The sequence below is a fragment of the Ceratotherium simum genome, chromosome 18, assembly GCF_057802395.1.
Source record: "Ceratotherium simum simum isolate JZ-2026a chromosome 18, ASM5780239v1, whole genome shotgun sequence".
Classification (NCBI taxonomy): Eukaryota; Metazoa; Chordata; class Mammalia; order Perissodactyla; family Rhinocerotidae; genus Ceratotherium; species Ceratotherium simum.
The window spans coordinates 56,008,259-56,035,482 of NC_141917.1; the positions used below are offsets into that span (position 1 = coordinate 56,008,259).

At 53.6% G+C, this 27,224-nt stretch overlaps 1 protein-coding gene across 5 annotated transcripts; it reads right to left on the reverse strand.

The window, feature by feature from the left end:
* On the reverse strand, positions 1–25,551 carry NCAN (neurocan). Of its 5 annotated transcripts, XM_014781700.2 has the most exons (15): positions 25,486–25,551; positions 21,122–21,201; positions 19,834–20,247; positions 17,559–17,733; positions 17,322–17,449; positions 16,498–16,791; positions 14,991–15,587; positions 13,322–14,791; positions 9,400–9,516; positions 8,190–8,303; positions 6,733–6,891; positions 5,563–5,645; positions 3,555–3,699; positions 2,631–2,813; positions 2,092–2,382 (listed from the first exon to the last, which is right to left on the reverse strand). In XM_014781700.2, exons 2-15 carry the CDS (start codon positions 21,192–21,194, stop codon positions 2,237–2,239), a joined length of 4,098 nt encoding a protein of 1,365 aa, XP_014637186.1. In that variant the 5' UTR covers positions 21,195–21,201; positions 25,486–25,551; the 3' UTR covers positions 2,092–2,236. The 5 variants fall into 5 exon arrangements, with proteins under 5 accessions (XP_087299564.1, XP_014637186.1, XP_087299566.1 ...); XM_087443440.1 differs by lacking the exon at positions 19,834–20,247; XM_087443439.1 differs by lacking the exon at positions 16,498–16,791.
* Between the last annotated feature and the right edge of the window lie 1,673 nt (positions 25,552–27,224).

Sequence of the window (27,224 nt, forward strand, 5' to 3'; positions counted from 1 at the left end):
AACTGTTAAAAAATTTTATTAAAATGTCCAAGAAGTACATTAATATCCACAGTGTCAGATACCACAGACCCACGGAACACTGCAGCTCACCGCAAAACCAGCAGGCCCTGAACCTGTTCACGTGCACACACACACGCATGCCACGCACGTGGCACACGCAGACACACACGCACATCCCAAAGGGAAAGACCAAAAGACAAACCACCCACTTTAGAAAAGACCGGAGCCCCCTCCCACCATGGAGCTGGGTCAGGGACAGGGCAAGAGGCTGAGGGGGCCAAGGGCAGGGAGCATGAACCAAGAACCCCCAAAAAAGTTGTATCCCCAGCACCCTCCCCAAACAAAAAAAATTCTTTGTGACATGGATGACTGAAGATGTGTTAGTATTACTAAACTTCTTAAACCAAGAATTTTCAAAGCAAGAAGGCAAACCTATATCCCCGGCTTTCTCAACAATAACCACAAGGTGGAACAGTGGATGATGTCTATAGCAGAGAAGACTGAAAACCAAGGTCAAGGATGAGAGTCTAGTTTGCACTTCTCAATCTTTTCCTAAATCTGCCTGTGTGCGAGAGAGCGCGTGCAATTGTGTTTCAGTCCCTCCCCCAAAGTAGAGAGCAGTGTTTGGAGTCAGACAGAAACAGGACCAAATCCTTACTCCTGTCATGGCTGTGACTTCGAGCGACTGCCATTCCCTTATCTGAGCCTCAGTTTTATCATGTGTAAAATGGGAAAATAATGGTTCTTAAGTTGCTGGGCTGTTGAGAAGATTCAAGGAGATAGTGTGTAAGTCCCTAGCATGGTACCTACTCCATAGTTGTCAACCATGATTCTTACTTCCCAGGAGGGATATAGGCACAGTCAACACATTTCTTTTTCTACTGAACCCTTAGATGGACCATATATTGGCCTATTTTTGTTTCCTGCAGAGGGCCATTCTCCACTGTGGTTTTTAACACTAATCCACAGATTTTACCCAGACTAGAGGAGTTGAGAGTGGACAAAACATAGAGGAAAAACTGGATCTTTCCTGCCAGAGATCAGGGAGCTGGATCCTGACCTTCAGCTTGGAAAGTCATTTTACAGGTTGCCAATTGAAGAGAGGAAGGCCAGGGGAGTTCTTTCCCACTTAAAAAATTTAAAAACCATGAGAGAAAAATATGTGTATGTGTTTCGGTTTTAACACTGTGCATCTCTCTACAACATGACCTCAGGTAGATGTCACTACTTCAAGTTTTAAGTGTTTCTAGTCCTCCAGGCAATGGATGGAGACAGGGATGGGGGGGCAGGGGCGGGGCCCAGGGCAGGGGCACTACCAATGTCTGCTTGAGGGATGGGGACGTACGGGCACTGAGCTAGAAAACTTGGCACCTCCTTGGTCCAGGAATGAGGTTCTTTGTCTCCCTGAGAGATGGAGTGGGAAGAAATCTGGGCTCGTAGAGCCCTAAACATCCTCTCCTCTGTGTGTGTGTGTGAGATTCACCACACACGCAGAACCACCAAATCTCAGCACTGGACTAGACCTAGGAGGGCAAGCAATACACCTTCCCTCCATTGCCCACATATTGCTCTGACAATTCTGACCCCTAACTCTGAGGGCACAGAGGGAGGTTGTTCTAAAAACATTCCTAAAATTCAGCACATAAGAGTTCCACACTCTGTTTATCCACCAAGACCAAAGACCGAACTTGGGCTGAAGCCCAAGGTGAAGGACGAGCAGGTGTCACGTTCCAGCAGTGTGCTTCCATGTAGATTTCTACTCCCAGAGCCTATGACCTTAACCAAAGGCTTCAGGCTGCACTTAGGACATCTGACAATTTACTAAGCCTGAATCTCTGGTGTGAAAAGCAATTCATTAGTGTGAATCCAAACATACACTCTTGCACTCTCATCAAACCCTTATTTGAACAAGTGTGGCGATCCGCCTTGTCAACAAAAGACTAAACCAGTGCAAAGAATGATCTTTGCCTATTGTGCTTCCCTCCAGTGGGAGATGCTCCCACAGTTCAGCCTGACTGGAACTGGATTTTCAGACACGTGGCTACGCCTGCCAAGAGGACCTGTATATGTAAGAAAGAGGAGAGAGGAGCTTTTTACAAAGGATTATGTGTAGGGGGATGTGGTTTGGGGCTCAGGGGCTTCCAGACCCTCTTGTTTCTCTCTGGGCTCTGTCTCCCCAGGTGAAAGCTCCAGAGGAGGTGTGGGAAGGGGGTTGTGCTTTCTTGCGCCTGGTTCTTCAGCAGAAATTTCCTTCTTCCTTCTCCCAGTCCTCCACTGGGTATTTCTTGTGTTTTCTGCGCTCCTTGCGTGATTTGTGGTGGCGATGCTGGTGGTGGTGTTGGTGGTGGTGATGGTGTCGCCGCATTCGATGGGACCGTCTGGCTGCAGGAAGTGAGGGAGGACAGGGAAGTGGCAAGAGGTCGTGAGAGGTGGGAGGCCTGATGCAACGGGCCTCCTGGGGCAGGGGGGAAATGGAGGAAACACCGGGCAGGCTGGTAGATTCTCACTTATCTGCAAGGCTGTATTATCAGGCATTCAGCTAGATCCGTATGTATAGTAATGAGATGTTTTAACTGGAGACTAAAAATAGATGGAAACCTGTGTTGGGATGTCTGCGGGCAGCCACTTACGTTTGGTGCAGACAATTTGGGGCCGGTCCCACTTGCCATTGCTCCGGCACCGGATGATGGCCACATGGTGCTGGGCAAACCCTTCATTGCACTGGTAGCGTACAGTGGCATGGACATTATATTTGGCCTTGCGGGCACCAATGGGCGAGGCGTTCTCCACTGCTGGAGGGGGACCACACAGCACTGGGGACAGAGGAACCACCAGTTAGGGAAGTGGCCAGGTCTGGGGCTAAACTGGTTTCCTGTCTTATTGGGAATAATACACCCTTCAGCAGGTCCTGCCCTTTGGCCAGCTGTGACCTCACAGGGCAAGAAGTGATTGTGTCTATCTCCTCCACCCAAACCAGGAGCCCTTTAAAGGCAGGAAACTCCTGGACACATCCCACTCCCTAATTCTTATGCATGATGGGAATGAAGGAGAAAGGAGGCAAGTATAATCTGAGCAAATGAAAGGAAGAAAGGACACGAAAATTGGCAAAGAAACAGAAGCAAGAATGAACAAAAGTGTAAGAGAAAGGTAGACATGAGCATGCATATAAATGTTTCCTTAACATGTAAAGAGCTCTTACAAATCAATAAGACCAACAAATGGATAGAAAATTGGCAAAGGAGATGAACTGGCAGGTCTCAGGAAAACAAATACATACAAAGAGCTTATCAATATATGAACAGTTGGTTATTCTCATCCTTAAAGACCTGCCAACTACGGTAACAATGAGATACTATTTTTTCACAACTTAGATGAACAAAGGAAAAAAAGCTTGAGAACACATAGAACTGGCAAGGTAGGGGAAAATGGGCACTCTCACACAGAGCTGGAGAGTGAAAATTGGGCAGGGCTGACTCTTACATTTACAAACTTAAATAAACGATGAACCAGTGAGTGTGAGAGGCAGGACGGAAGTGGGGAGGGTGGCAGCGTACCTGTGCCCTTCTTACACACATAGGGGAGGTTATAGTTGCAGGGAACGTCGTTCCAGCGCCCGCTCTCATGTGCCACCATCACCACACAGTCCTCCCCACCCGCGAAGAAATTGTCAGGCTGCTTCTCTCGCCAGTTCTCATATTGCTGCATGAATGGGGAGCAGGGGGTGCTCAGGGGACCTGTGTCCTGGCCCAGGTTCTGTCACTGCCCACTGCAGGACTCCCCTGGCCAGACCACTCAAGCTTTTAGGGACTTGGTGTTCCTATTTCTACAATGGACACCATTCTGCTGACCCTGAGAGTGGCCGCCACTGCAGTCCATGTCACCCCTCCTCTGGCTGCAACACCACAGTGCCCTTGTCTGTGGTGCTCCTGCCTCCTGTCTCACTCCCTGACAGTCTCTTTTCTACATGGTTCACTCACTGTTAGATAAATAGTTGAACCAAAGGTGACCTTAGCCTAGAAGTCCAGGAGGGCTTCCCTGAGGAGGCAACAGGAGCTCTGAAGACTCAAGGTTAGGAATGATGCAAGCAGGGAACAGAGTTCCAAGCAGAAGGAACAGCTAGTGCAAAGGCTCAGAGTCAGGACTGAGCTTGTCCTATTTGAGGAATGGAATGGAGGCCAGTGGGGCTGGAGCTACTTGATCAAATTGGGGTGTGGTCAGAGAGTGGGCAGGGGCCAGTTCTGGTGGTAGAAGAGATGAGGTGGATTTTTTTTATATTGTGATAAAATATATATAGCATAAAGTTTACCACTTTAACCCTTTTCAAGTATCTAGTTCATTCGCATTACTTAGATTCACAGTGTTGTGCAACGCTCACTACTGTCTATTCCCAGCATTTTTTTACCAGCCAAACAGAAACCCCGTGCCCAGGAGCAGTCACTCCCATTCTGTCCTGCCCCCAGCCCCTGGCACCCATTGATCTACGTTCTGTCTCTACGGATTTGCCTGTTCTAGATATTTCATATAGGTGGAGTCAGACAAGACGTGGCCTTTTATGTCTGGCTTCTTTCACTCAGCATGATGTTTTGAAGGTTCATTCACATTGTAGCGTGTGTCAGAGCTTCATTCTTTTTTACGACTGAGTAGTATTCACTGTATGGATGGATCACATTCTGTTCATCCATTCATTGTTGATGGACATTTGCATTGTTTCCACTTTCTGGCGATTGTGAAAAGTGCTGCTGTGGACATGGGTGTACAGGTATGTTTGAGTGCCTGCTGTCACTTCTTTTGGGCATCTATCTAGGAGTGGAATTGCTGGGTCATGTGGCAATTCTAGGTTTAACTTTTTGAGGAACCACCAGACTGTTTTCCACAGCAGGAGGAGGTAGATTCCTGAGAACAATGGAGATCCTGAGAGGGCTTGAAGCAGGGAGAATCCTGATCTGGTGTATGATTTTTAAAAGGTCCCCACGTACAGGGTTTCCTTTTGGGGTGATGAAGATGTTCCAGAACTAGATGGAGGTGGTGTTTGCACAACATTGTGAATGTATTTAATGCCACTGACTTATACACTTTAAAATGATTAATTTTATGTTATGTGAATTTTACCTCAATTTTAAAAAACGTCTCCATGGCCACCAGGTGGAGAGGCAGGAGTGTAGGTAGCAAGTGTGTGTTTAAGGGGTTGGTGAGCTGCTGCAGGGGTCCCAGTGAGCGATAAGGGAGGTGAGTGATGTAGGGAAATGGGAATATCTGCGAGGTCAACGCTGGAGGACCAGGCTGAGTGAGCAAGAGGAGGCCTCCAACACCAACGAATGGGTGGACGGGCTGTTTACAGGGCTGGGAAGTCAGGGAGGATTTGGGGCTTCGCTGAAGCTCCCTGGCCAACTTCAGCAACTCAGAGCCATTGAGGACCTTTGCCGGTCGTTTTGCACAACAGGGTAAAGTGAGGCCAGAGGGCGGGGCCGGTGCGGCTCACCCAGATCCCTCAGTTCCAGGCTCCGGGCAGGGCCAATCAGCAGCCTGAACCAGGAACCCAAGTCCCCGGCTCCCGCCACTCACCAGCCCCGTGTTGTCCGTCCATTGGAAATCCCTCTCCACGATCCTGTCGTTCAGGCCGATCCACGTGTTTTCACGCCCGAAGCCTGCGGGGTGCGGGTAGAGAGGGCTGGGCGCCTGCCCCTCCCCCAACCCGGGGTGCGGGCGGGAGGCGGGTGGGGGGAGGGGCAGGGGAGGACCCAGCCCTTCCCCAGCCCTGAGGTGGGCTGGAGGGGAAAGGGGATGGAGGTGGGGGTGAGGGGAGACCCAGAGCCCCTCCCCCAGCCTTGGCGTGCCCTTCTCCAGCAGGCGGGGACTCTGGCGGCCCTCCTACTCGGAGGCTGGGGGTGGGGTGCGGAGAGGGCTGGGATTAGGCGCCCGGCCTTGCCTCGATTTGTGGCTTAAACAAACAGCCCGACAAGAAGTAAACAAAAGGCACTTCCCATCTTTGCAGAAACGAGAGAGTAAGGGCTAGGAGAGCCAGCGGCGGTGCTGGATAGGGCGGGCAGGTGACAGCGGGCGGCCGTCAGTCACCAAAGACGAGGGCCCCGGCGGCTGAGCGTGTGTTTGGTTGCAGGGAGGAAAAAGAAACGAGCGAACCAGGGAATGAACAAATGAAGGAATTAACAGGGTACAGGATGGGGGAAACGTGAAGAAACGGATGGATGAACAAATGGCAGAAGGGATAATGAAAAAGTCAATAAATGCCGGATTTAATTAATTCGGCACTCTTCTCTTTTCCTAGGTCTCTGCACAGCAACTTTCTCATTTCATCCCCCCTGGCCCAGTTGCTTCCCCATCGCCCTCCATCCCCTGGCCCTGTTTTATTTGTCATCCGAACACTTAGGACCAAATTACAGTATAGACTTATTTAATTAGGTATTTACTTGTTTGCTTATATCCCCCACAAAACGTCACACCCTGAGGACAGGACAGTGTGTGTCTTGCTCACTGCTGTGTCCCAGTGCCTGGAGTGGTGCCTGGCACATAGCAGGTGCTCAGTAAATAGTTTGTGAATGAATGAATGAAGTGAATGTATGAATCAACAAGTGATTACAGGGACATGCAAATTAATAGTGGTCAGGGCTTGCATTAATGAACACAGCTTCAGAAAGGTGGTGTCTTCAGGGTCTTGGGGGGATGCCCCTGCAAAGGGACTGCAAGGGCCACCCCTGCCCACCCCAGAATCCTTACTGTTAATGAAGCCGTGTTCCTCAGGTGAGTGGATGCTGGTCAGGTGGCCGGCTCGGCGGCGGCAGTCCCTCTCGGCGTCCTCCCACGCCCGCCGATGGGCAAAGTAGCGGTAGCAGTGGCCCTGGAACTTCTGCCAGCCTGGGTCACAGCCCTCTGTGTCTGGGAGGTGGGAAGGGAGGGTGAGGGGGCTGCCCTGCTGGTCATGATCGCAGCCAGCCCACTAGAGAGAGGGCCTAATCCAAGGTCATTGTGGGGCTAGGTCACCCCTCTTCCTGGGCCTGTCACCCTCCCCCTGAGGCTCTGTCCCCACCATCGTTTCACCTCCCCACTCCCATATTCATTTCTTGTCTTTGTTGCTAGAAGAGATTCAACTGGAAGATCCTTAAATCTATCCCATCTCCTCCCAACTCTGATGTCTTCTGCTCTGATTTGTGGGCCACACCCTTTGTGTGGACCTACGAACTCAGGATATGGTCTCAGAAAGGCCTAAAATTTCCCTCCTAGCAAAGGGCTCAAATAGACATTTCTCCCAAAAAGATATACAAAGGGCCAACAAGGACATGAAAAGATGCTCAGCATCATTAGTCATTAGGAAACACAAATTACAATGGGATACAACCCTCACATCCACTAGGATGGCTATAATAAAAATAAAAAATTAAAAAAAAGGAAAATAAGTGTTGGTGAGAATGTGGACAAACTGGAACCCTGGTACATCACTGGTGGGAATGTAAAATGGTACAGTCACTGTAGAAAACAGTCTGGCAGTTCCTCAAAAAGTTAAACAGCCATTCTACTCCTGGGTATACACCAAAAAGAATGGAGGGAAAAAAACAATGGAAAACAGGTGTTGAAGCAAAAACTTGTACATGAATGTTCATAGCTACACTATTACATTAATCACAAGGGGAAACAACCCAAATATCAATCAAATGATGAATGGATAAACAGAATGTAGTGTACCCATACAATGGAGTATTATTTAGCCATAAAAAGGAATGAAGCACTGATATTGCCACAATGTGGATGAACCTGAAAAATATCACGCTGAGTGAAAGAAGCCAGACACAAAAAGTGTATGATTCCATTTATATGAAATGTCCAGAACAGAAAAACGTCCATAGAGACAAAGTAGACTGCCAGGGGCTGGGGTAGGGGAGAATGAAGAGTGACTGCTAATGGGTACAGGATTTCCTTTTGGGGTGATGAAAATATCTTGGAACTTGCTAGAGGTGGTGGCTGTACAACACTGCAAATGTACTGAATACCATTGAATTGTACACTCTAAAAAGGTTAATTCTATGTTATGTGAATTTTATCTCAAAAAACAATTTGCCTTCTGTTGGACTCGTGGCCACAGGACCAGTGACAGAGACCTGGAGCATGTGTGGGAAGCCTGTAACCAGGCACCCACCCTCACTCCTGGGGGTGTTTCTGGGGTCTTGGCAGAGACTCACCTTTCTCACAGAGGCTGCCCCCGTAGCTGGGGAGGCAAAGGCAGACAAAGGTGTTGACCTCGTCGATGCAGGTGCCTCCGTTCTCACAGGGGCTGGAGACACAGTCGTCGATATCTGGAGAGGAGGAGGAAGGGCCAAGTCAGAGGTCAGCCTCCCCTTGGCTCCCAGTCCTCACAGGCAGAAGATGGGGTCATGATCTTACCATCCATCCTGGATCTGAGTGCAGCAGTGGCGGTCTGCACAGATGGCCCAATGGCTCTGGAGGTCAAGGGGGTGGAACCTCACACAATTAACATTAATTAGCTTTAATGACAGCAGATGCCACTAGGAAGGCTGAGGGCCAGAGTGTGCAGAACGTTCCACCTGACTCCAGAACAGTGAAGGTCATACTCAGGCAAACAGATCACAGAATGTTGAAGCTGGAGGGTCTTTTTGGAATGTGGAACCTCAGGAAACTGGGTTCCAGAGCATTTGCAAAGACTTGCACAGAGTCGTGAAGCTGTCTGTAGGTAGAACTAGATATCAGCTGAGCTCCTCTTCTGCAGTCCCTGTGTGGATAGTGCCTGAGGCATGTGTGTCACCAGGTGAGCCACTGCCCCTCTCTGAGACTCATTTTCAATTTTTGCAAAGTGGTGATAATAATAGCACCTTCTCAAGGGTGGTTGTGAGTGGAGAGTCAACGGAAGAGCTCAAGAAATTATATTGCTTATATTTATTGTTATAATTCTACAATTAGTAGTATGGTTGTGATGGCAATGAGATGATGCACAGAGCTCAAGAAATTGTCACTTATATTTATTGTTATAATTTCATAATTTGCCCTATTTCCTGTGTTGGGCTTTGGGGCTAGCATCCAATGGTTCTGGTAGCGGTGCCTGTACCACTGCCCACCCAGGAGAGGGTGGGATCCCTTGGGGCCCCTGGCTGGGAGGAATCTGAGCTTTATCATTTGTCTTCCCCTCCCTGGTAGTAATAGGAGGCAGGACAACTGAACCTCGGCCCTCAGGATGAGAGCTCAGCTGTTTGGTGCTGGTTTAGCTAACTGGGATTGATTTACTGGATCCAAGGAGTTGGGGGTGGGGGTGGGGAGGGAGCATCTGAAGCCAGCATTTTGTGATCCCTGAGTCTTCATGGGGATGGCCACTGGGATAGAGCCCAAGGCTCTGAGTCAACCAAGTCAGAGTTCAGATCCTGAGTCTGGGGCACTCACCAATCTCGCAGTTCTCCCCGGTGAAGCCCTGGTCACAGCTACACCCGTACATGGTGTCATTGGCTTTACAGGTGCCCCCATGCAGGCAAGGGTTGTTCTCACAGGGATCCGAGGGGGCTGCAGGATGGACAGGCAGTGCGGGGAGGAGTCAGGCCACCATGTTGTCTGCCTTCCCGGAATCTAGACCTCAGACCCCCAAAGACCCTCTCAGTGGAGTCCCCTCTATAACTTCCCAATAGATGGTCATCCACTTCCCCTCACATGCCCCTGTGATGAGGAGCTTAGTCCTTCCAGGAACTGCCCTGCCTGTGGCGATGTCCTTCCTCGGACTGAACTGGAATGGGATTCCTGAAGCTTAAGAAGTCTTCTCCTAGAACGTGAGTTTAAGTGCCCTCCCTGACTTGTCCCTCTCTTCTGGACATGCCCTGCTGGTCATTGTGTTTCTCACAGTTTGGAGCACACAGGTGGACATAAGGTTCCAGGTGGGGTATGAACAGCACTAGGAAGAGTGGGAACCATCACCTCCTTAATTCTGGTGGTTCAACCTTTTTTGATGCGACCTCAGTGGTTATAGTGTGGAAAGGTGGTGGATTATAGTGGTTATAACCATGGACTCTGGAGTCAGAAAGGCTAGTTCCATCCCTGGCTCTGCCACTCACTAGAAACCCTGGGCAAATTACTTCTCAGAATTTCAGTTGCCTCATTTACCAAACAGAAATAAAAACAGTTCATTCCTCTCTCCCAGTCCTGACCATAATGCCATGTCCAGCTTTGTCTATATCAACCTGGGATATACGTCTTGAGAAGGTCTCAGCACTGCTCAGTATGGACTGGGCACCAGGAGGCATTGAGGAATGTGGGTCCCTGCCCCCCTTCCCACCATTTCCCCCATTAGCTGGGGGCAACTTTCCCTTTCCCTGGAGGCAGGAGGGCTTCCCTCTCCATCTTCGGGGTTCAGATGCCTTGGTTGGTGGTCTCCACCCTGGAGTCTGGGAGTGCAGAGCAAGAACCCCCATCCTACCCCAGCTGACCCCTATCCCTTTTCAGGGCAGTGTCCAACCCTTCCACTGCATGGACACTAGAACTGAGACCCAGAGAAGGGCAGGGCCTGGCTCAAAGCCACACAGTGGGACAGCACAAGAGCCAAGACTGGCCTCATAGGCTCCAGAAGTCCAGTTTAAGTCTCTTTCGTCAGCCCCTCTAACCTAGAATTTGTTTCTGTTTTGTCCTGGTCTGGGGCCTCACAAGAAATTCAGGAGGTAACCAGTAGTCGCCTCCTCTCTGGTCTCCTGGCCTCCACCCTCACCCTTCATAGGCTGTTCTCCCATAGCTGCAGAAAGAGCCTGTGTAAACCAGGTCATGTTCCTCCTCTGCCTAAACTCCTCCATGGCTCCCGTTGCCCTCAGAGGAAAAGCCAAAGTCCTTACCACAGCCCACAGGGCCCTGTGTGATCTTTCCCATCTCCCCACCCTACCATCTCCTCTCCCTGCCTCGCTCACTCTGCTTCAGCCACACCGGCCTTGCTGTTCCTCCTCATGAACTGAATTCCTCCTGAGGGTCCTGACTTAGGGCCTTTGCACGGGCTGTTCCCTCTGCCTGGACCGCTCTTCCCCCAGATCGCTGCATGGCTCCTCCAGCACCTCCTTCTGGCTTGCTCAAATTTCATCCTGATCCTCTTCCAAAACCACAAACCACCCCCTGGCATCCCCCACTCCTTGCCTGACTTTTCTCTTTTGCGTCTATCACTTCCTAACCTCCATAATAACTTATTGGGATCATTGTTTCTTGTCCCTAACTCCCCCTAGAGCAGTGATGTTCCATATGGCAGCCACACAGAACTATTTAAGTTTAAGTTAATTAAAATGGAATAAAAGTAAAAATGCAGTTCCTCAGTCATACTAGCCACATTTCAAGGGCTCAGTAACTGCGTGTGGCTGGTTGCTGTCTTATTAGACAGTGTAGCTCAAGAACATTTCTATCATTGGGAAAGTTCTAGAGAGTTGCTCTAGAATGTCAGCTTCCAAAGGACAAGAGACTTTGGGCCTGGAATACAGCAGGCACTCAATGATTGCTTGCTAAATGAATGAAGGTAGCCGCTGGCCCTCCTGCAGTGGCTGAGGCCTGCCCCTAGCGCGGTGGCATGTGTCCCCACAGATGGCCGGAGGGGCCTGTGGCTGTGTCTGTCCCTGGTGCCACCCCAGCACACGTGTGCACACGCGTGGGGCTGCCGGGAGAGAGAACGAGAACGCTTGAGCCCCGCCAGGTGCCCCGAGCTGCCGACACCTGCCCACGGACTGGCGGTGACTCAGTCGCTCGCTGGTGCTGTGTTTATTTTTGGCTTCATTAGCATTTCTGCTGGGAGCAGCCGGTGGGTAGGCGCCCGGGTCTCCCCCAGTGCCGCCTGCCTCCCTCCAACCCGGCTGCCGGCTGCCACTGGCTTCAGTCTGGAGCCCAGAATCCAGCCAAGTACACGACAGACCCAGCAGTGGCCCTGGGGCTCCTGCAAATGCACTTCCTCAGCACCCACTCCGTGCTCTCCCTCCCACCTCGCTGACCACCCCTCTGCCCAGCCCCCACAACCAGTCTCTCGCCTGCTCCCTCCTTGGGCGAGCTCTCTCCCTCCCCAAGACTTCAGGGTTGGGTTTTTTTTTTTACACCAATGAAATAAGCAGCCTAGTGGTTGAGACAAAGACTCTGTTATCAGATGGGCTGGATTCAAACCTTATCCTTGACACTCCCCAGCTGCATGACTGCACAAGTCACTTGACCTCCCTGTGCCTCAGTCTCCCCATCTGTAAAGTGAGGATCATACTAGAACTTGTTCCACAAGGACATTATAAGGACTAACCAAGACAATTCCAGTAAAGTGCTCAGGACAAGCCGAGCACATGGGCAGTAACGAATAAGCATCAGCCTTGATCGACACATACACCCTACCTGGGGTCCACCTGCCTCCTGGGCATCTAAGAGGATGTGCCCCAGACACAGCCCAGAGGTGACAGGGTGGGCGACGAAACCCTGCACCTGGTATTTCCATCACTGCAACATTTTGCCTTCAAAAAAGGAGCAAGTGAAAAACCAATTGTGTTAATAGTGTTTCGCAACTCAGAAAAGGTGACTTTTAATTAGTTGCTCCTTTTTTTTTTTTAACACTCACTTGACCAAAAAGACAGCTCTGTATGGCAGGACCTAAAAAAAAAAAAAGGGGCCAGAATTTGCAGGCTGGGCTGCAGGCAGACCTGGCTCCAGGAGAACAGGGTGGGGGCTTTCTCTGGCCTCCGCTGGGCACAGAGCAGCTAAGGCTTATGCAGACTTCGGCTCTGATCGAAGTTCTGCCACTGACTAGCCGGTAGTGACATACCTCCCTGAGCCTCAGTTTGCTGTCTATAAAACAGGGAGGATGCCCACCACTCCCACCCCTTCCTGGCACCCACTTTCCCTGTGGCTTGAGGTCCCCCACCATCCACATCACTGAATTCCAGCTGCAATTTTCACTTGTCCAGGCCTCCTCCTTCTGGCCCCACCTGTCTCCCCCAGACCAGGGTATCGCTGAAGGCTGGCCCCCAGCATCACACAGCACTGTCCGGCTCACAGTGGACATGAACATGAATTGTTGATTGAACTCATCCCCAAAATCAAACTCCACCCAACGCCTCCTCATCCCCCTTTACTCACTGTGCATCAAAACACATTAAGTGCAACTTGACCTCCTGGCCTTTGCCCATGCTGGTGCCTCTGCCAGGAACACCTTTTCTGCAATTCAACTCCGCCTGATGTGCTCCCACCTCCAACATCACCCCCTGCTAGAAACCTTTTCAGGCCCCCAGGAACAACCCTTTCTCCCTGCTCTGGGCTCCCCCAGCCCCTGGTCCCCAAGCCCTGACCACAGTGAGCTGGATGAGGCCATCAGCTTTGAACTCACCCTCCACTGCATTCCCATTTGCAGGGGTCCCTGGCAGGGCCAGCTCCTCTCCACTTGCTGCCTCCTCCCAGAAGCCCTCCACACCTGGGCTCCCTGCCAGGACCTCCAGCTCAAACTCCTCTGGGCCCAGGGAGACAGGCAGCAGGGTGCTGTGGGAGTCCCATGGCACTGTAGGCTCCCCTGAGGAAACTGAGACAGGCTCGTCCATGCTGGCTGCCGTCGCTGTCCAAGGAGGAGGAGTGGGCTCCCCTGGGGGGCTGCCGTCATGCGGAGGGGCCAAGGCTCCCAGTGTTCCCTGGGTCACCATCTGGCCCTCAAGCTCTGGGTGGGACTGGGAGCTTGAGGAGGCCATTGTGGACGTGGCCAGGGCCCTAAACTTGTCTCCCCGGTCCAGGGAGGTCACCACACTTGTATCCACAGCCACTTGAGGGCTCAAGGTGGGGCTTTCAGCTCCCTCAACCACATAGGATCCAGGTTCCCAAGTCCCACCAGCATTGCTGGGGTCCAGAGTGGCTATGGAATCCATGGGATCCACTGTGGTTTCTCCATCTATAGTACCCCAAGGCTCCAAACTTGTGGTGACCCTGGGCATCAAGGAGACTCTGGGGCCCCCTGAGGATGAAAATGGGGGGCGGAGGTCCAGCCCTTCAATGTGCAGTGAGGGCCCCGTGCCCTGCACCTCATCCACCATGGCCTGGGAGCTGAAAGTGGGGCTCTCTGCTGTGCTGAAGACCCCAGACTCAGACCCCAAGATGCCACTCATTCCCGTGGGCCCAGTGGCAGTTTCAATGGGGATGAAATCTGCCACCACATTCCCACCCACAGAAGCCTGTGGGCTGGGTCTGGGGTGCTCAGCTTTGCTGAGCCTAGTAGGGCTAGTCCCTCCAGTTTCTGCAAAGTCTGCACTGGGGGAGTTGGGACTGGCTCCACCTTGTGTGCCTGTGGCTGCCTGCAAAGGGGCTGTGGGAGTTCCTGCTCCGTGGCCACTGAGTGTGGGGGACATGGCCTCTCCACCCTGTTCTTTCAGGCCCGAGGAGAGGGGCAAGGAATACACCTCTGGATGGATGGGGTCCTGGGGGCTGGCCTCGGTGTCTGAGGTAGGGGAGGGTGGGGCAGCGGCTATGGCCTCACTATGCTCCTTGATCCCATTGGCCTGGGTGGGGAGGGGTGTAGGCTGTGATAGTAGCCCCAGTTTGGGGGCACGAAGCATGGCCATGACAGGGAGGTCTGGGGAAGTGACCATGGAGGACGCTTCCCAGGAGGCAGTGCTGGGGCCCTCTGAGGGGCTGGGAGCCAGGGCAGTGATCTCCATGGGGGACCAGGGCAGGTTGGGGGTGGCTGGCCTCACAGTGGGGCCCCTGGCTTCCTCTAGCTCCAGGCCAAGGGCCCTGCTGGGGCCTGGGATGCTGGGTGGGACCACGGTTGGGGGCCACAGCCAGAGCTCTGGGGAGCTCCTGCCACCAAGGGAACCTGCAACAAGATCAACAAGTCATTATAATTCTGTCTCAGCAGCTCCTTCTGTTGAGTGTCTCCTGGGCTCCAGACCCAAGGAAGAGGGGGCTTCTGAGGCTTGGTGAGGCCAGGGGACCCAGCTGGGATTTGGAGCCTCCTCCCCCAGACCCCCTCAGACCCCCAGGCAAGTCCCACCTCCCCCTTGCACCCCACTCACCAGCTCCAGGTACATCCACCTCATTAGTCAGCACCGCCCAGGGGCTTTGGCTCCAGCCACTCCTCAAGTCATCTGTGGCTTCCGTGGCCAGGGGAGGCTCCACATGATTCCCAGCAGCCTCTGAGCTAGGGGGCTGGGCACTGGCCTTGAGCCCCCCGTCCAGCTCTTGCTGGGGTTCCTGCTGCTGGAAGTGGCGCCCATTCAACCCTTTAAAGGGGCCCCTCTTCCTAGGCGTAGGGCCGGCTGGGGTTGCCTCCCTGTGTGTGTCTCCCTCAGTGCCTGCCTCCACGCTGCTGCGGCTGGGGGCTTCGGTGCTCAGCCATATCTCCTCAGCCTCCTGGGCAGGCTTTGAGGCTGGCATGGGGCCCCCAGGGGCAGGGCTGGGCGTCTCTTGAGACTGCTGCTTCTCTGCCAAGAGCGGAGTCTCTTCCTCCCCACTGGACACCAGAGGCTCCTGGAAGTCAGGGGTGACCACCTCCTCCTCCCCCAGGCTGAGCTCCAGTTCTTGGGCTGGGGGCCCTTCGGCAGACAAAATCTCCCCCTCATCCCCAGAGGAGGGGGTCTCTGGGTCTCCATGTTGTGGTGTAGAGTGATGAGCTGTGGGAGAAAGCAGAAGAGGTTGTGTTAGGCCTAGGGGCTGGCTGGGAAGTTCCGCCTGAAGTCTACCCACATCCCAGCATGCTGCAGTACAGACCTTCTATGTATCTCTCTCTCCGGGCCCCTCTGTCTCTCTGGGTGGTTTCTGGGATCCCCCAGACTGAGAGAGGTAGGTGCAAAGTTATCACCCCCACTGTTCAGGCTGGGGTCCACCGTCAAGGTCAGAGTCAACTGGTCACAGTAAGGGGTCAAGAGACAGCTTGGCGTGTGGGTGAAGCTCAGGCAGTGGCCAACTTTCACGGGGCAGGTCAGACCCGAGCGGTGGCTCCTCCCCCGGGGGAGGAAGTGCCTAATGGGCGTGGCCTTCTTACTAAAGGTTTTTTTTTTTCTTCCCCTTACACAAAAGACTTAGCTCCTTGAAGGTGAGGTTTGCAGTTTCTGAGGCTGAGGCCCCACCCCAAGGGCAAGGGTCATCCCTGGTCCGGTCTTTAGGGGGTGTGGCCTTGCCCAGGGGGCGTGGCTAGTCGAGGCATCACTAGCTCCCCAGGGAGGGCTTATGGGCATGGCTCCAGGTAAAATATGCTCCATCCAGGGGCGTGTCTTGCAGAGATCTCAGGAGATATAGCCCACCCGCTAACCAGGACTCCCCGCCGAGAGCTTGGCCTTATCTGGGGCCCGGTCCTTCCCCCAGAGCGGGGCTCCTAGGGAAAGACCTGTCTCAGGGGCGTGGCCTTTACCGGTGCCTGGCTTATGCTGGAACGTGTTTTCCTCCGTCTCTCCCCTGTCTAGGCTCCGCCGCCAATAGACAGCACAGCTCCCGGGGGCGTGGCCTTTACCACGGTGCATGCCCCTGGGAGCGTGGCTACCAGAGGACACCGCTCCCCCCTCCGGGACGTGGCCTCACACGCACCTCGGAAGCAGTAGGCATCGAAGCGCGCTCCGGGCGCCGGGAAGCCGGTGCGGTTGGCGAAGCGGTAGACAGTGCGCACGCCCGGGGCGGGGCCCCCGCAGCGCCGGCGCGGCGTCTGGATGGGGTAGCGCACGCTGCCGTCGGCCAGCCAGCCCGGGTCGCACTGATCCAGGCCCTCGTGCCAGGCCAGGTGCAGCTGTCCCACCGAGGCCAGCGCGGCGCCCTGGCGGCGGCACTGGGCACGCGCGCCGGCCAGCGTCAGGCGGCGGGCCGGGCCCACATAGAAGACCTCGCCTAGGGGAAGGCGCAGGCGGAGGTCAGAGGGGCCTGGAGGACCCTCCCCCGGAGCCCGGGAAGGGGGTTCCACTCCAAATAGCCCCGACCTGGCCGGGTTTGGGTGGTGGCTAAACAAGTGGGCAACAGCCGCGGCTGTGCGCCCCCCTCGCCAGAGCAATGTTGTCGTTATTTCTCATGCATTGCTAAGAAGAGGGGGTTTTAGCTTCTTTTTACGAAAGAAGTAACTCAGGCCCCTGAGCGAGTCAGTCTTCAGAGAGAGGGAGGGGCTCGGTGAGGGGGGCTCAGAGAGGAGGTGAGGGATAGGAAGGAGGAGAGGCGGGCAGGCAGGGGGAGAGGCTCAGAGAGAGGGAAGGGGCAGAGAGGAGAGGGGCTCAAAGAGGGGAGGAAAGCTCAGGGAAGGGGTGGGCCCAGGTCTTAGCTGCAGGTTTAGAGAGAGATGAGACTTAGGAGATCTAGGCAAGGACTTGGGGATGGGGAGGGTAACAGGGGCTCAGGGAAAGGGGGCGTCCTGCCAGCCCCAGACTTACCCCCCAGCTCACGGGCAAAGCAATACACATCATAGAGTTCCCGTGGGTCACGCCTCCCATAGCTCCTCACCCCTGGAAGGCTGCTACGGTCACCGTAGCAACCAGGACGGGATTGAGTGATAGGATACCTGACAAGACAAGGAGGGGTCCCTCTCAGATGTGTGCTCCTGGAGCCCCCATGGACCATCTTTCCCCAGGCGCTAGGTCTCCATCTCCCCACCCTGTGTACCCTCTCACCGAACAGTGCGGTCAGAGAGCCACCCAGCGTCACAGTTGTCAAAGCCATCCTCAAAGGCAGCCTGCAGGTGCCGCGGGGCTGCAATGGTGGCCGAGCTGAGACGGCAGGCCTCCTGGGCCTCTGCGAAGGTCAGCGCATAGCGATCCTGGGCTGCCCGGTAGTGGAACACGACACCTGTGGGGGAACATCCAGGATAGGGGGCAGATTTATGCCAGAATCTTCAAAAACAGACCTCCCTCTTGCAGAGTGCCCCCCCCAGTCTGATAATAATAGATCTGCTGCCCTACACTGCCCTGTATCATGTCCCTTCTCTCAGCACCAGGCACAGCACTAGGGCAATGGTGGGGGTGAGACTGATATGCCCCCATTTTACAGATGAGGAAACTGATAACAGTGGCCATAAAGGGCTAGAATTTGTCAAATATTTACTACATAGAAAGAATTTATAAGCATTATCTCATTGAAATCTTACAACAACCTTATGATTATCCCCATTTCCAGAGGGGGAAACTAAGGCTCAGAGAGCTTGAGGGACACGTCCAGGGCCACATAGCCAGTATGAGGCAGAGCCAGAATTCATATCCAGGAAGATCTGACGCCCAAGACAGCACTCTTCACTCCCAGGGCTAGGCCTGGTGATGACAGGAGGCATGGAGAAGACTGAGAGAGAGATTTTGCCTTTTAGGAATTAAATACATGCACTGATAAGGGAAGCACAGGCAGCAATGTGAGATCGAATGTGATTCTTGCCCAGCCTGGGAATGGAGTCACAGAAGGCTTCCTGAAGGAGGTGACATGTAAGCCAGGACGTGAAGCATCACCAGGCTCACTGTGACTCAAATTCTGATTCAGGGATGAAAGAGATGGCTGAGCAAGACAAAGGAATGAATATTTTGCCCCATCTTATCAAACTGAGAGCTCCCGGGAGGTGGCAGCTGCATCTCAGTCATAGTTTTGTCCCTAGTACCGGGCTGGCATGTGGTCGGTGTTCAATAAATGTTTGGCTGAATGAATGAACCGAACAAACTCAGAGGTGGAATTCACTTCTTTCACCACTTAACACTTTCCTTTGAGGTTCATCAGTTGTGAGAAGCGAGGCCTTCGGAAGCGGATGATTGGTGGACCTTGTAAAATATGCACTGAGACACCGCTGGGCGGAGGAAGACTGAGCCCGGGACAGGGGTGCAAGGACTTGCTCGTGGCCAACACAGGGTAAGGGAAACCAGCTTCCCAACAGGAGCCCACAGGAGGTTTTCCACACAACAGTCCATTCACTGAGTCATTTCTGAAACATCTATTGAGCATCTCCTGTGTGCCATGCCCTGTTCTAGGACTTGGCTTTACGAATTAAAAACAAATTTTTGTGCCTTGTTCACCATGATCAGTTAAGAAAATAGAAACTACATTGGATACTTCAACAGAAAGAATTTAATACAGGAATTGGCTAAACAGGTACTTGATATATATTGTTATATATATATTGTTATTTAATATATATTTTCAATCGACTTTTTAAAAAGAAAATCCTCTTAAAAACATAAATTTATTTAAAAAGGAAACTTCTATTTCTATTTTAAATAGAAAGCCAATGTCCTTTGCCATATGTGAAAGTAGGTGATCATGAAATGGACTTAAAACAAAGTTATGAAATACTGTGGTTCAACAGGAGACCGAGCCAGAGATGCTCTCTCTTAGCTAAAAGAGAGAGAGGTGTTAAAGAGAGGGTAGTACCCATGGAGACTTTCTCTTTTTGTTTTTTGTGAGGAAGATCAGCCCTGAGCTAACATCTGCCAATGCTCCTCTTTTTGCTGAGGAAGACTGGCCCTGGGCTAACATCTGTGCCCATCTTCCTCCACTTTATATGGGACGCCGCCACAGCATGGCTTGCCAAGTGGTGCGTCAGTGCGTGCCAGGGATCCGAACCAGCGAACCCCGGGCTGCCGCAGCAGAGCGCGCACACTTAACTGCTTGCGCCACCAGGCCGGCCCCCCATGGAGACTTTCTTTGTGATTTTATCAGAAGAATTGAAAGAGAATCACTGTTCAGGGAGTGATTTCTTTTTTTCCCTGAATCCTACTTCTTTAAAAAAAATTTTTTTTTATTGAAGTCGCATTGGTTTATAACATTATATAAACTTCAGGTTTACATTATTATATTCCAACTTCTGTATAGACTGCGTCATGTTCACCACCTAAAAGGGAGTGATTTCTAAGGTGACATTCAGGCTCAGCACCTCCCCCTCCCAGCCTTGGCTCCTCTCCTGCCCCAACTGACCCGTCACCTCCAAGGGCACCAGGTCCTGCTCATCCTCGATGCCCCTCACCACCTGGCAGCGGTAGAGCCCAGAGTCGCTGGCTCTCAGCGGCCCCAGTAGCAGCGTGGCGTTGGCCCGGTGCTGGGGGTAGGCGGGCAGTGACACACGTCCCTGCCAGCCCTTGGCCACTCGAATCACGTTGTCCTTGGCCACCAGGATGGGCAAGTCCTGCCGCTGGCCTGATGCAGTCCGCACCTTGGTCCACTTGATCCGAGGGGCTTCTCGGGCTGCATTCGGCCATGGCCACAGGGTGAAGAGACAGGGCAGGGCCACCAGCTCTGCCAGCGTGGCCCGCACCGACCCAGATCCCACCTTCTGCATGTGGAGCCCTTTCTCACTGGCGGCAGCGGCAGCAGCGGTGCTGTCCTGTGTGCCTGGGGTGGAGACAGGGCCTGACTCAGGGGCAAGGACCAGCAAAGACTGCTTTTCCCTCACTTTACAGATAGGGAGACTGAGGCCAGAGAGGGTAGATTGCCTGCACCATATCAGAATGCAGTGCACAGACCGGTACCCCAATCTCTGAGCAGAAGAGGAGTAATGGGTTGAATCCCTTCATAGTCCAGACCCTAGAGGCCAGGGATTTGACTCTCAGTGTCACTGACTCACTGTGTGGCCATGGGAAAGTCAGTGTCCTTCTCTAAGCCACAGTTTCCCCAAAAGTTAAGGGAGAGGCAACCATCGGAAGGGAAATGGTGTTTGTGGAGTACCTTCTATACAACAGGCACTTTATAGATAGCAATCAGCTCATGTGATTTTCATAACCATCTGCAGAGGTAGCCATATCTCATCCTGTTTTGGGGTGGTTGAGGAAACTGAACCTCAGAGACATCATTGTACTTGCCTAAGGCCACAGAGCAAATCAGGAGGCATTTCTAAAGCCTGGGCTTTTGAATGCCACTGGGGAGATGCCAGGGAGAGGCACACAGACCTTTATTTCTATTGCCCTGCCCATGGCAGGCAACACTAATCAATCTCTGCAGTATTCTCACTTTTTCTTTTCTCTCTCTTCGGCTCATCTCAGCAAAACGGTGAGAGGCGGGAACCTCCAGCCTCTGCTGGCAATGACTAAAAATAACCTCTCAGGTGTCTTGTTCGCTTTTGACTGTTCAAAGACCTTTTTTATCTATTCTCATTTTATTCTCCAGACCAAGCCAGGGAACCAGCAGGAGCAGGCTCTCGAGTTAAAAAGCTGCCCCATCTTGTCAATCCCCCAGACCCCAACCCCACCCACCCCACAAACCAACTCACTCTGTTCCCCAGCCACAAAAAGCAGCACCTGGAGCATCAGGAGGCCCAAGGCCCAGAAAGACATGGCCCCCATCCTGGACCTGGAATGAGATGGGGGTAAGGGGGGGTGAGCACAACACTCCCAGACAGTTGGCATGGAAGGACCAAGCCCCCCCACTCTACGATCTGGAAACTGGGGCTCAGAGGAGCCAGTGTGTCACTCAAGGTCACACAGTCAGCAAGCAAGGGCTGAGCCAGGATCTGAACCCAGGACCAGCTGACTTCAGAATCCCAGCAGTGAGGTCTCATGGTCAGAAGCACGAGTGCTGGAGTGACTCAGACCTGGGGTTGTCTCTCTGCCTGTTCCTTGCTGTGTGACCTTGGGCAAGTAGCTTAGCTTCTCTGTGCCTCGGTTTTTTCACAGGTCAGATGGGGATAACATCGGGAAGTTGGAAGTAACAGATGAGTCAACACAGTCACATATAAAATGCTTAGAACTGCCTGGCATGAAGGAGTAAATTTCAGCTGTTGTTATTATTATCACTGACCCTAACCAAGCCAAGATCAAAATCCCATTTTTCCAGTTAGCCTCCCCCATCCGAGTGGGGGCTCCTAGAGGGAAGCAGCCAGTCCCAGTCTGCCTGAGGACCCAAGTCCCGGCAACAGGCTGGCTTCAAAGCCAGCCTTTAATCTGGGTTTGCTGACTGACACGATTCTCAGCTTCAATTCCAGGATTTGGTTGTTGCCAAGATTCTATTCTTGGTTTCTGGGATTTCTGAGGAGCTGCCAAGTCCCAGCTGGAGGAAGGGGCCACGCCCCTGCCCACCCCACCCTCCCCCTGACTTCACACGGCCTGGTGAAGATGCTTCCTAGGTCCACAGAGAAACTCCAGCTGTGGGTCCAGCCCTCTATAGAGGTTGTGGCCCACAGGTATAAAGTGGACAATTATTGAGTGCCAACTGTAAGCAAGGCCCATTCCAGGCACCTGGACACAGCAGTGACCTCCTAGACCTCATGTTCTTCCAGAGACTAGAAACCCTGGGGAGGTGGCCCTCCCCAAAGCCTCCCATCCCTCTGGACCACCCTCTTGCCGGGGGATGGGAGGTGGGAGCAGATCGGAAGTTTGAACATCACCTACAAACCCAGCCCTTGCACCCTCCCCACCGATAAAAGAATAGCCCTGAGGAAGGGACTGTGGATGGAGTCCAGAATGGTGGGCTGTGGGGAACATCCGCCCCCCTCCCCAGGGCCCATTCCCAGCGTCCAGAGGCCCCTGCTGGGAGGCCGGCCGGGGACCTGTCCGTGGTGCTGAACACTGGAGCGGGAATGCAGCCACTCAGCTGGCTCGGTCTCCTCCTTGCCTTCTTACAAAAGCGCCTCGGGGCCCAGAGAGGGCTAGCAGTTTGCCTAGGACTGCACAGCAGGGCAGAGACCAGGCCCTGGGATGGTGACCCCGACTACCAATCTGTAAAACTCAGCGGCCTCTGCCTCCATCCCAGGCTGTCCTCACTTCTCTCCCTCAGAACCCCAAGCAAGTGTAGGGTCCCCTGATGGCTGTTCAAGGCCTGGCTGGGTACTAGAGGGAAAGGCAGGGCTCTGGGCTGCGCCTGCCCCAGGAGGGCCTTAGGATGGGTGAGTTCAGAGAACTCTCACATACACACGCGCACTGTATGGTTAAGAGTTCAGACTACATCCAGATGGTCTGACTTCACCCTCTGCCTCTACTCCCTACACACTGCATGACCCGAGACGGGCTGCTTTATCACTCTGTGCCTCAGTTTCCCCACCTGAAAAATGGGGATCACCCAGTATGTACCTCATAGAGTTACTGTAAGGATGGAATGAGTTAAGACTTGTGAAGTCCTAGAAATGTTAAATTTAAAATCAGCTTTTTGTGCACAAAGCCTTGCATACACACTCAAATAACCAGAGGTGGTCCAACACAGTGACAGACACAGTTTCTGGTACACCCCCCCACGCACACACCTGCCCTCCCACATGCACGCGGTCCCCCCCATTTGCACCCTCACACACCCACACCCCTTCTCTTAAAATACCTTCTTCCTAGGGCTGCCAGAGGTGAGCATTTACACAGCTGCCTGGGGCTTGTCCCCTCATGAATAATGCATGATCCTTATGCATATGCAAGTAGGGGCCTTTGGGGCATTGGGGGAGGGGAGGCTTGGAAGGAGGGTGTGTGCTTGTGTGTGTTTGTGTGCATGTCTCCCACTCCCTCACACTCACCTCCTGTCTCAGTGTGCACTGAGTGAGGGTTAGTTTGCCAGCAGGCATTTTTGTGTGTTTGTGCCTGGGTGTGTATTGGGGTGCTGTGTCCAGGCAAGGATGTCCGTGAGGTTGTGCCCTGTGGTGTGTGGATGTGTGTGCAGGTCCACAGAAGCTTTATGTACGGGGTGGAGCATAGGGGACCCAGTGTGGTCTCTGGATGTGTGGGTCCGAGTGCCCGTCGGCAGGGGCTGTGAGCACATTTGTGTATTTCTGGCCTGGGAGTCCGGGCGTATTTTTGTGCATGGGCGCGAGTGTGGAACTCCTCAGAGAAGAAAGCAAGCTGGGCTCAATAAATCATCCCAGGCTGCCCCTTGGGGACCTGAAGTGCCTGCCAACATCTCCCCCTCCCCTCCCCCATTCGCTCCCCAACTCTGCACACAGACCACATCTCACACCCCAACGCCCAGGGTCCACACTGCCAATCACATGGATAGAACCCTTGCTCTACCCACAGGACACACACGCGGCCACATACCCCAGAATCAGAGCCTGACACACACACACACACACACACAGATTCACAGTGACATTAACAAAGAGAGACAATATGGGCAACTTACAAGGCAGGCAGCACATCTTCTGCACAAAGACACACACCCACAACCTCAGGCTCCCCACATAAACCCCCTGATGAGGACACACACTCAGACACAGTCCCTCACACACACTCACACAGGGCGATGCCAGCCCCTGGGACAGACCAGGCTGGATAAATGTGGCCTTGGTGACTGGTGGGCACACATCATTTTGCCACCTGGTGATGTGGCCCCTGGCACAAGTTTCCTGACAAAGACACAACCTCGGTCACATAAGACTCACAGAGGACCCCAGCCTCCCCCCCATGGGCACATACCCTCTCCCAGCACGGGGTAGACACAGACACACACACACACACAGACACACACACACACACACACACACAGCCCCCACCTCCTGGGGGAGGCACCTTCACCCATTTGGGAATGTCCATAAGTCATCGAGGCAGCTGGGTTCTGGGGTCCCATGGTGCGCCCACCTCTCCCTCCCCCCCTTCCCCCACGTCCCCCTGCTGGGGCCCACTGCCAACCCTTTCCTCGGCCTGGCTGTCTCCCATTAATGCTGCCGAGAGGAACAAAGCCCCGTGCACAGCAATGGGGGTCGCTCCTGCCCAGGCTGGGCCTGGGTCCCAGCCTCCTACTTCCCAGAGCCTGTGCCCCCAAACCAAGCTAGGACTTTCACATGCGTCCACATGGACAGATGACACTGAAGGGGTGAGGCAAGGATCTGTGTCTCACTGTGAGGACATGGTCAGATGTGGAGGTGGTGGGAATGGCCCCCCTCTTGGGACTGGGTGCCCTCACGGTTCCTAGAGATCCATTACTAGGGGCTTTAGGGGGCTCCCACCCAGCATTCACCTGGGACACCCAGTGTGCTCCCTGGGAGAAGGGACAGCACCCCAACTCCAGGTCTGAGACCACCTTGGGATGGAGCCCCCAAGAGCCTCCTCCCTGAGTCGGTGTGTGGTGACAGGACCTGGGCTGAAAGGACAGGGAGACCACAGAATGCCCCTTCCCCATGGCCATGGCCGTTCACTCTCAGTGCAGACCCCCTTCCATCTGGCTCAGGCTGATCTGGAGGGGGCTGTCCCACTGCAGTCCAGCCTGGATTCCTCCATTCATCTGCAAACTGGGAATCCCCACTTAAAATCTTGGAGTATCTCAGCTCAGACACCAGGATGCCTTATTCCAGAGTCGCCCATACAGCATCTGGGTGTCCCTTTCTTCTCTCTAAACTCGGGGTGCGCCTCCCCTAGCCTTGGTTCCCAGTGCCCCCCCCCCAAATTCTGAGACCCACCTCCAGCCCGGCCCCCTCCCCACCATGAGGTTGTCTCCGCATTCCCTGGACAACCTTACCCCCAAATCCATGACCCCCTGACATTCCCAAGCCCCCTCCCAGTTTGCGTTCCCTCCCCAACCCGGGGCTCCCCTCCCCCTCTGAGCCCTCTCCCCGTTCTGGGGGCTTCTCTTTGATATCAAGCACCCTCCCCAATTCCGGGCTCCGTCTTTAATCCCGAGGACTTCTCCCCCAACGCGGCCCCTTCCCCACGAAGGACCCCCCACCTGGCTCCTAGTTCGGATGCATCCCCGGGTGGTCGCCCAGCACAAAGAACGCTCCGGCTCCGCTTAGCTCCCTCTGCGCGGGGTCCAGCCCCTGCGCCCTGCGCTCTGCTCGCCCCAGCGCCGCCTCAGCGCTTATAAAGGGGCCACGGGGCTGCTCTGCGCATGCGCCCCTGCCAGCCCGCGGCCTCCGGCTGCGCGAGGAAACTCCCCCCTGCCTAAAACCCTCTCCCCACTCCTTCGACCACTAACCCATCAAGCGAAGACTGCGCCTGACTTTCCGCAATTCACTTCGCCCCAGGAGCCACGTTAAATGTCCCCAGACGCCCCATGGCGGGACCTGCCCCATCCTACAGATGGGGAAACTGAGCCCCAGGGAGACAAGTCGCTCCCAAGGTCATGCAGAGGGGAGCGCAAGACTGGGATTCCAACCCTGGCCTGGCTGACTCTCCAGGGCTCGCCCTTGAAGCAGTTTTGGCTACAATTACTGTTGTATCCCATGTACAGAGAGGAAGCTGAGGTGCAGAGAGGGCAGGAAGGTCCCTGGGTCACACAGCTGGTAAGAAACTCACAGGGGGCCCGCCCCCTGGCTTAGCGGTTAAGGGCGCATGCTCCACTACTGGCGGCCGGGGGTTCGGATCCCAGGCGTGCACCAACGCACTGCTTCTCCGGCCATGCTGAGGCCGCGTCCCACATACAGCAACTAGAAGGATGTGCAGCTATGACATACAACAATCTACTGGGGCTTTGGGGGGAAAACAAATAAATAAAATTTAAAAAAAAAGAAACTCACGGAGTCAGAGCCCAGGTGTGTCACACCCCAGAGCTGTTTCCACTGGCTCCAGCCACATGTGTCTTCATTCATTCATTCCTTTGTCCAATCAGCATTTATGGAGCGCCTGCTGTGGAGCAGGTACTGTTGTCACAGGAATACTTTTGCTTTGAGCAGGTGGCTTGTGGGTATCTTTGCAGGGAAACCCCAATTGTAAAAGGCCTAGATCCACACGATGGAATATTATGCAGCCATAAAAAGGACTGAAGCACTGATACACGCTACAACATGGATGAACCTCAAAAAACATCATGCTAAGTGAAAGAAGCCAGACACAAAAGGCCACATAGTGTGTGATCCCATTTATACAAAATGTTCAGAAGAGACTAATCCAGAGGCAGAAAGTAGATTGGTGGTTGCCAGGGGCTGGAGGAGGGGATGAGGAGTGACCCCTAATGGGGACGGGGTTTCCTTTGGGGATGATGAAAATGTTCTAGAACTAGATAGAGGTGATGGTGTACAATAATATGAAGAGAGACTTAATGCCACTGAATTGTACACTTTAAAATGGTAAGTTTTATGTTCTGTGTATTTTACCACAATGAAAAATGGCAGTGAGAGGGGACTAAAGCTTAAAGAGGTGAGCCTCTTCCCCCACCTTCCTTCCCTTGTCTTAGTCTCTCAGCTGAGAAGAGGCTGCCCCTGGCGGAGGATAGTGTGCTCCACCCAGTGTCCTGCATCTGTGTGTGTGTGTGTGTGTGTGTGTGTGTGTATGTTTGCACATCTCTGGGTGGGGGGCTGTCAGTCTGGTGGGGGCACAGACAAGCAGGGGACAAGATTGTTTCTGCAAAATTACCAAAGAGGGTATGGGAGTGAGGGAAGGCCACAGAGCAGGGTCGCCATAGTCCTCCATATCTGTCAGCATCTTGTGTGTGTGGACTCAACCTGCTGGTCTGGTGGTGACCCTCGG

What these genes read in the sequence shown, in the direction of transcription:
- NCAN (XM_014781700.2), bottom strand. Translation starts at nt 21,194, where the DNA reads ATGGGGGCCATGTCTTTCTGGGCCTTGGGCCTCCTGATGCTCCAGGTG. An exon ending in GGAACACGGCTTCATTAACA is followed by an intron (nt 5,646 to 6,732) that starts GTAAGGATTCTG and finishes CGCACCCCGCAG; the next exon opens with GCTTCGGGCGTGAAAACACG. An exon ending in TGTGTGTAAGAAGGGCACAG is followed by an intron (nt 2,814 to 3,554) that starts GTACGCTGCCAC and finishes CTCTGTCCCCAG; the next exon opens with TGCTGTGTGGTCCCCCTCCA.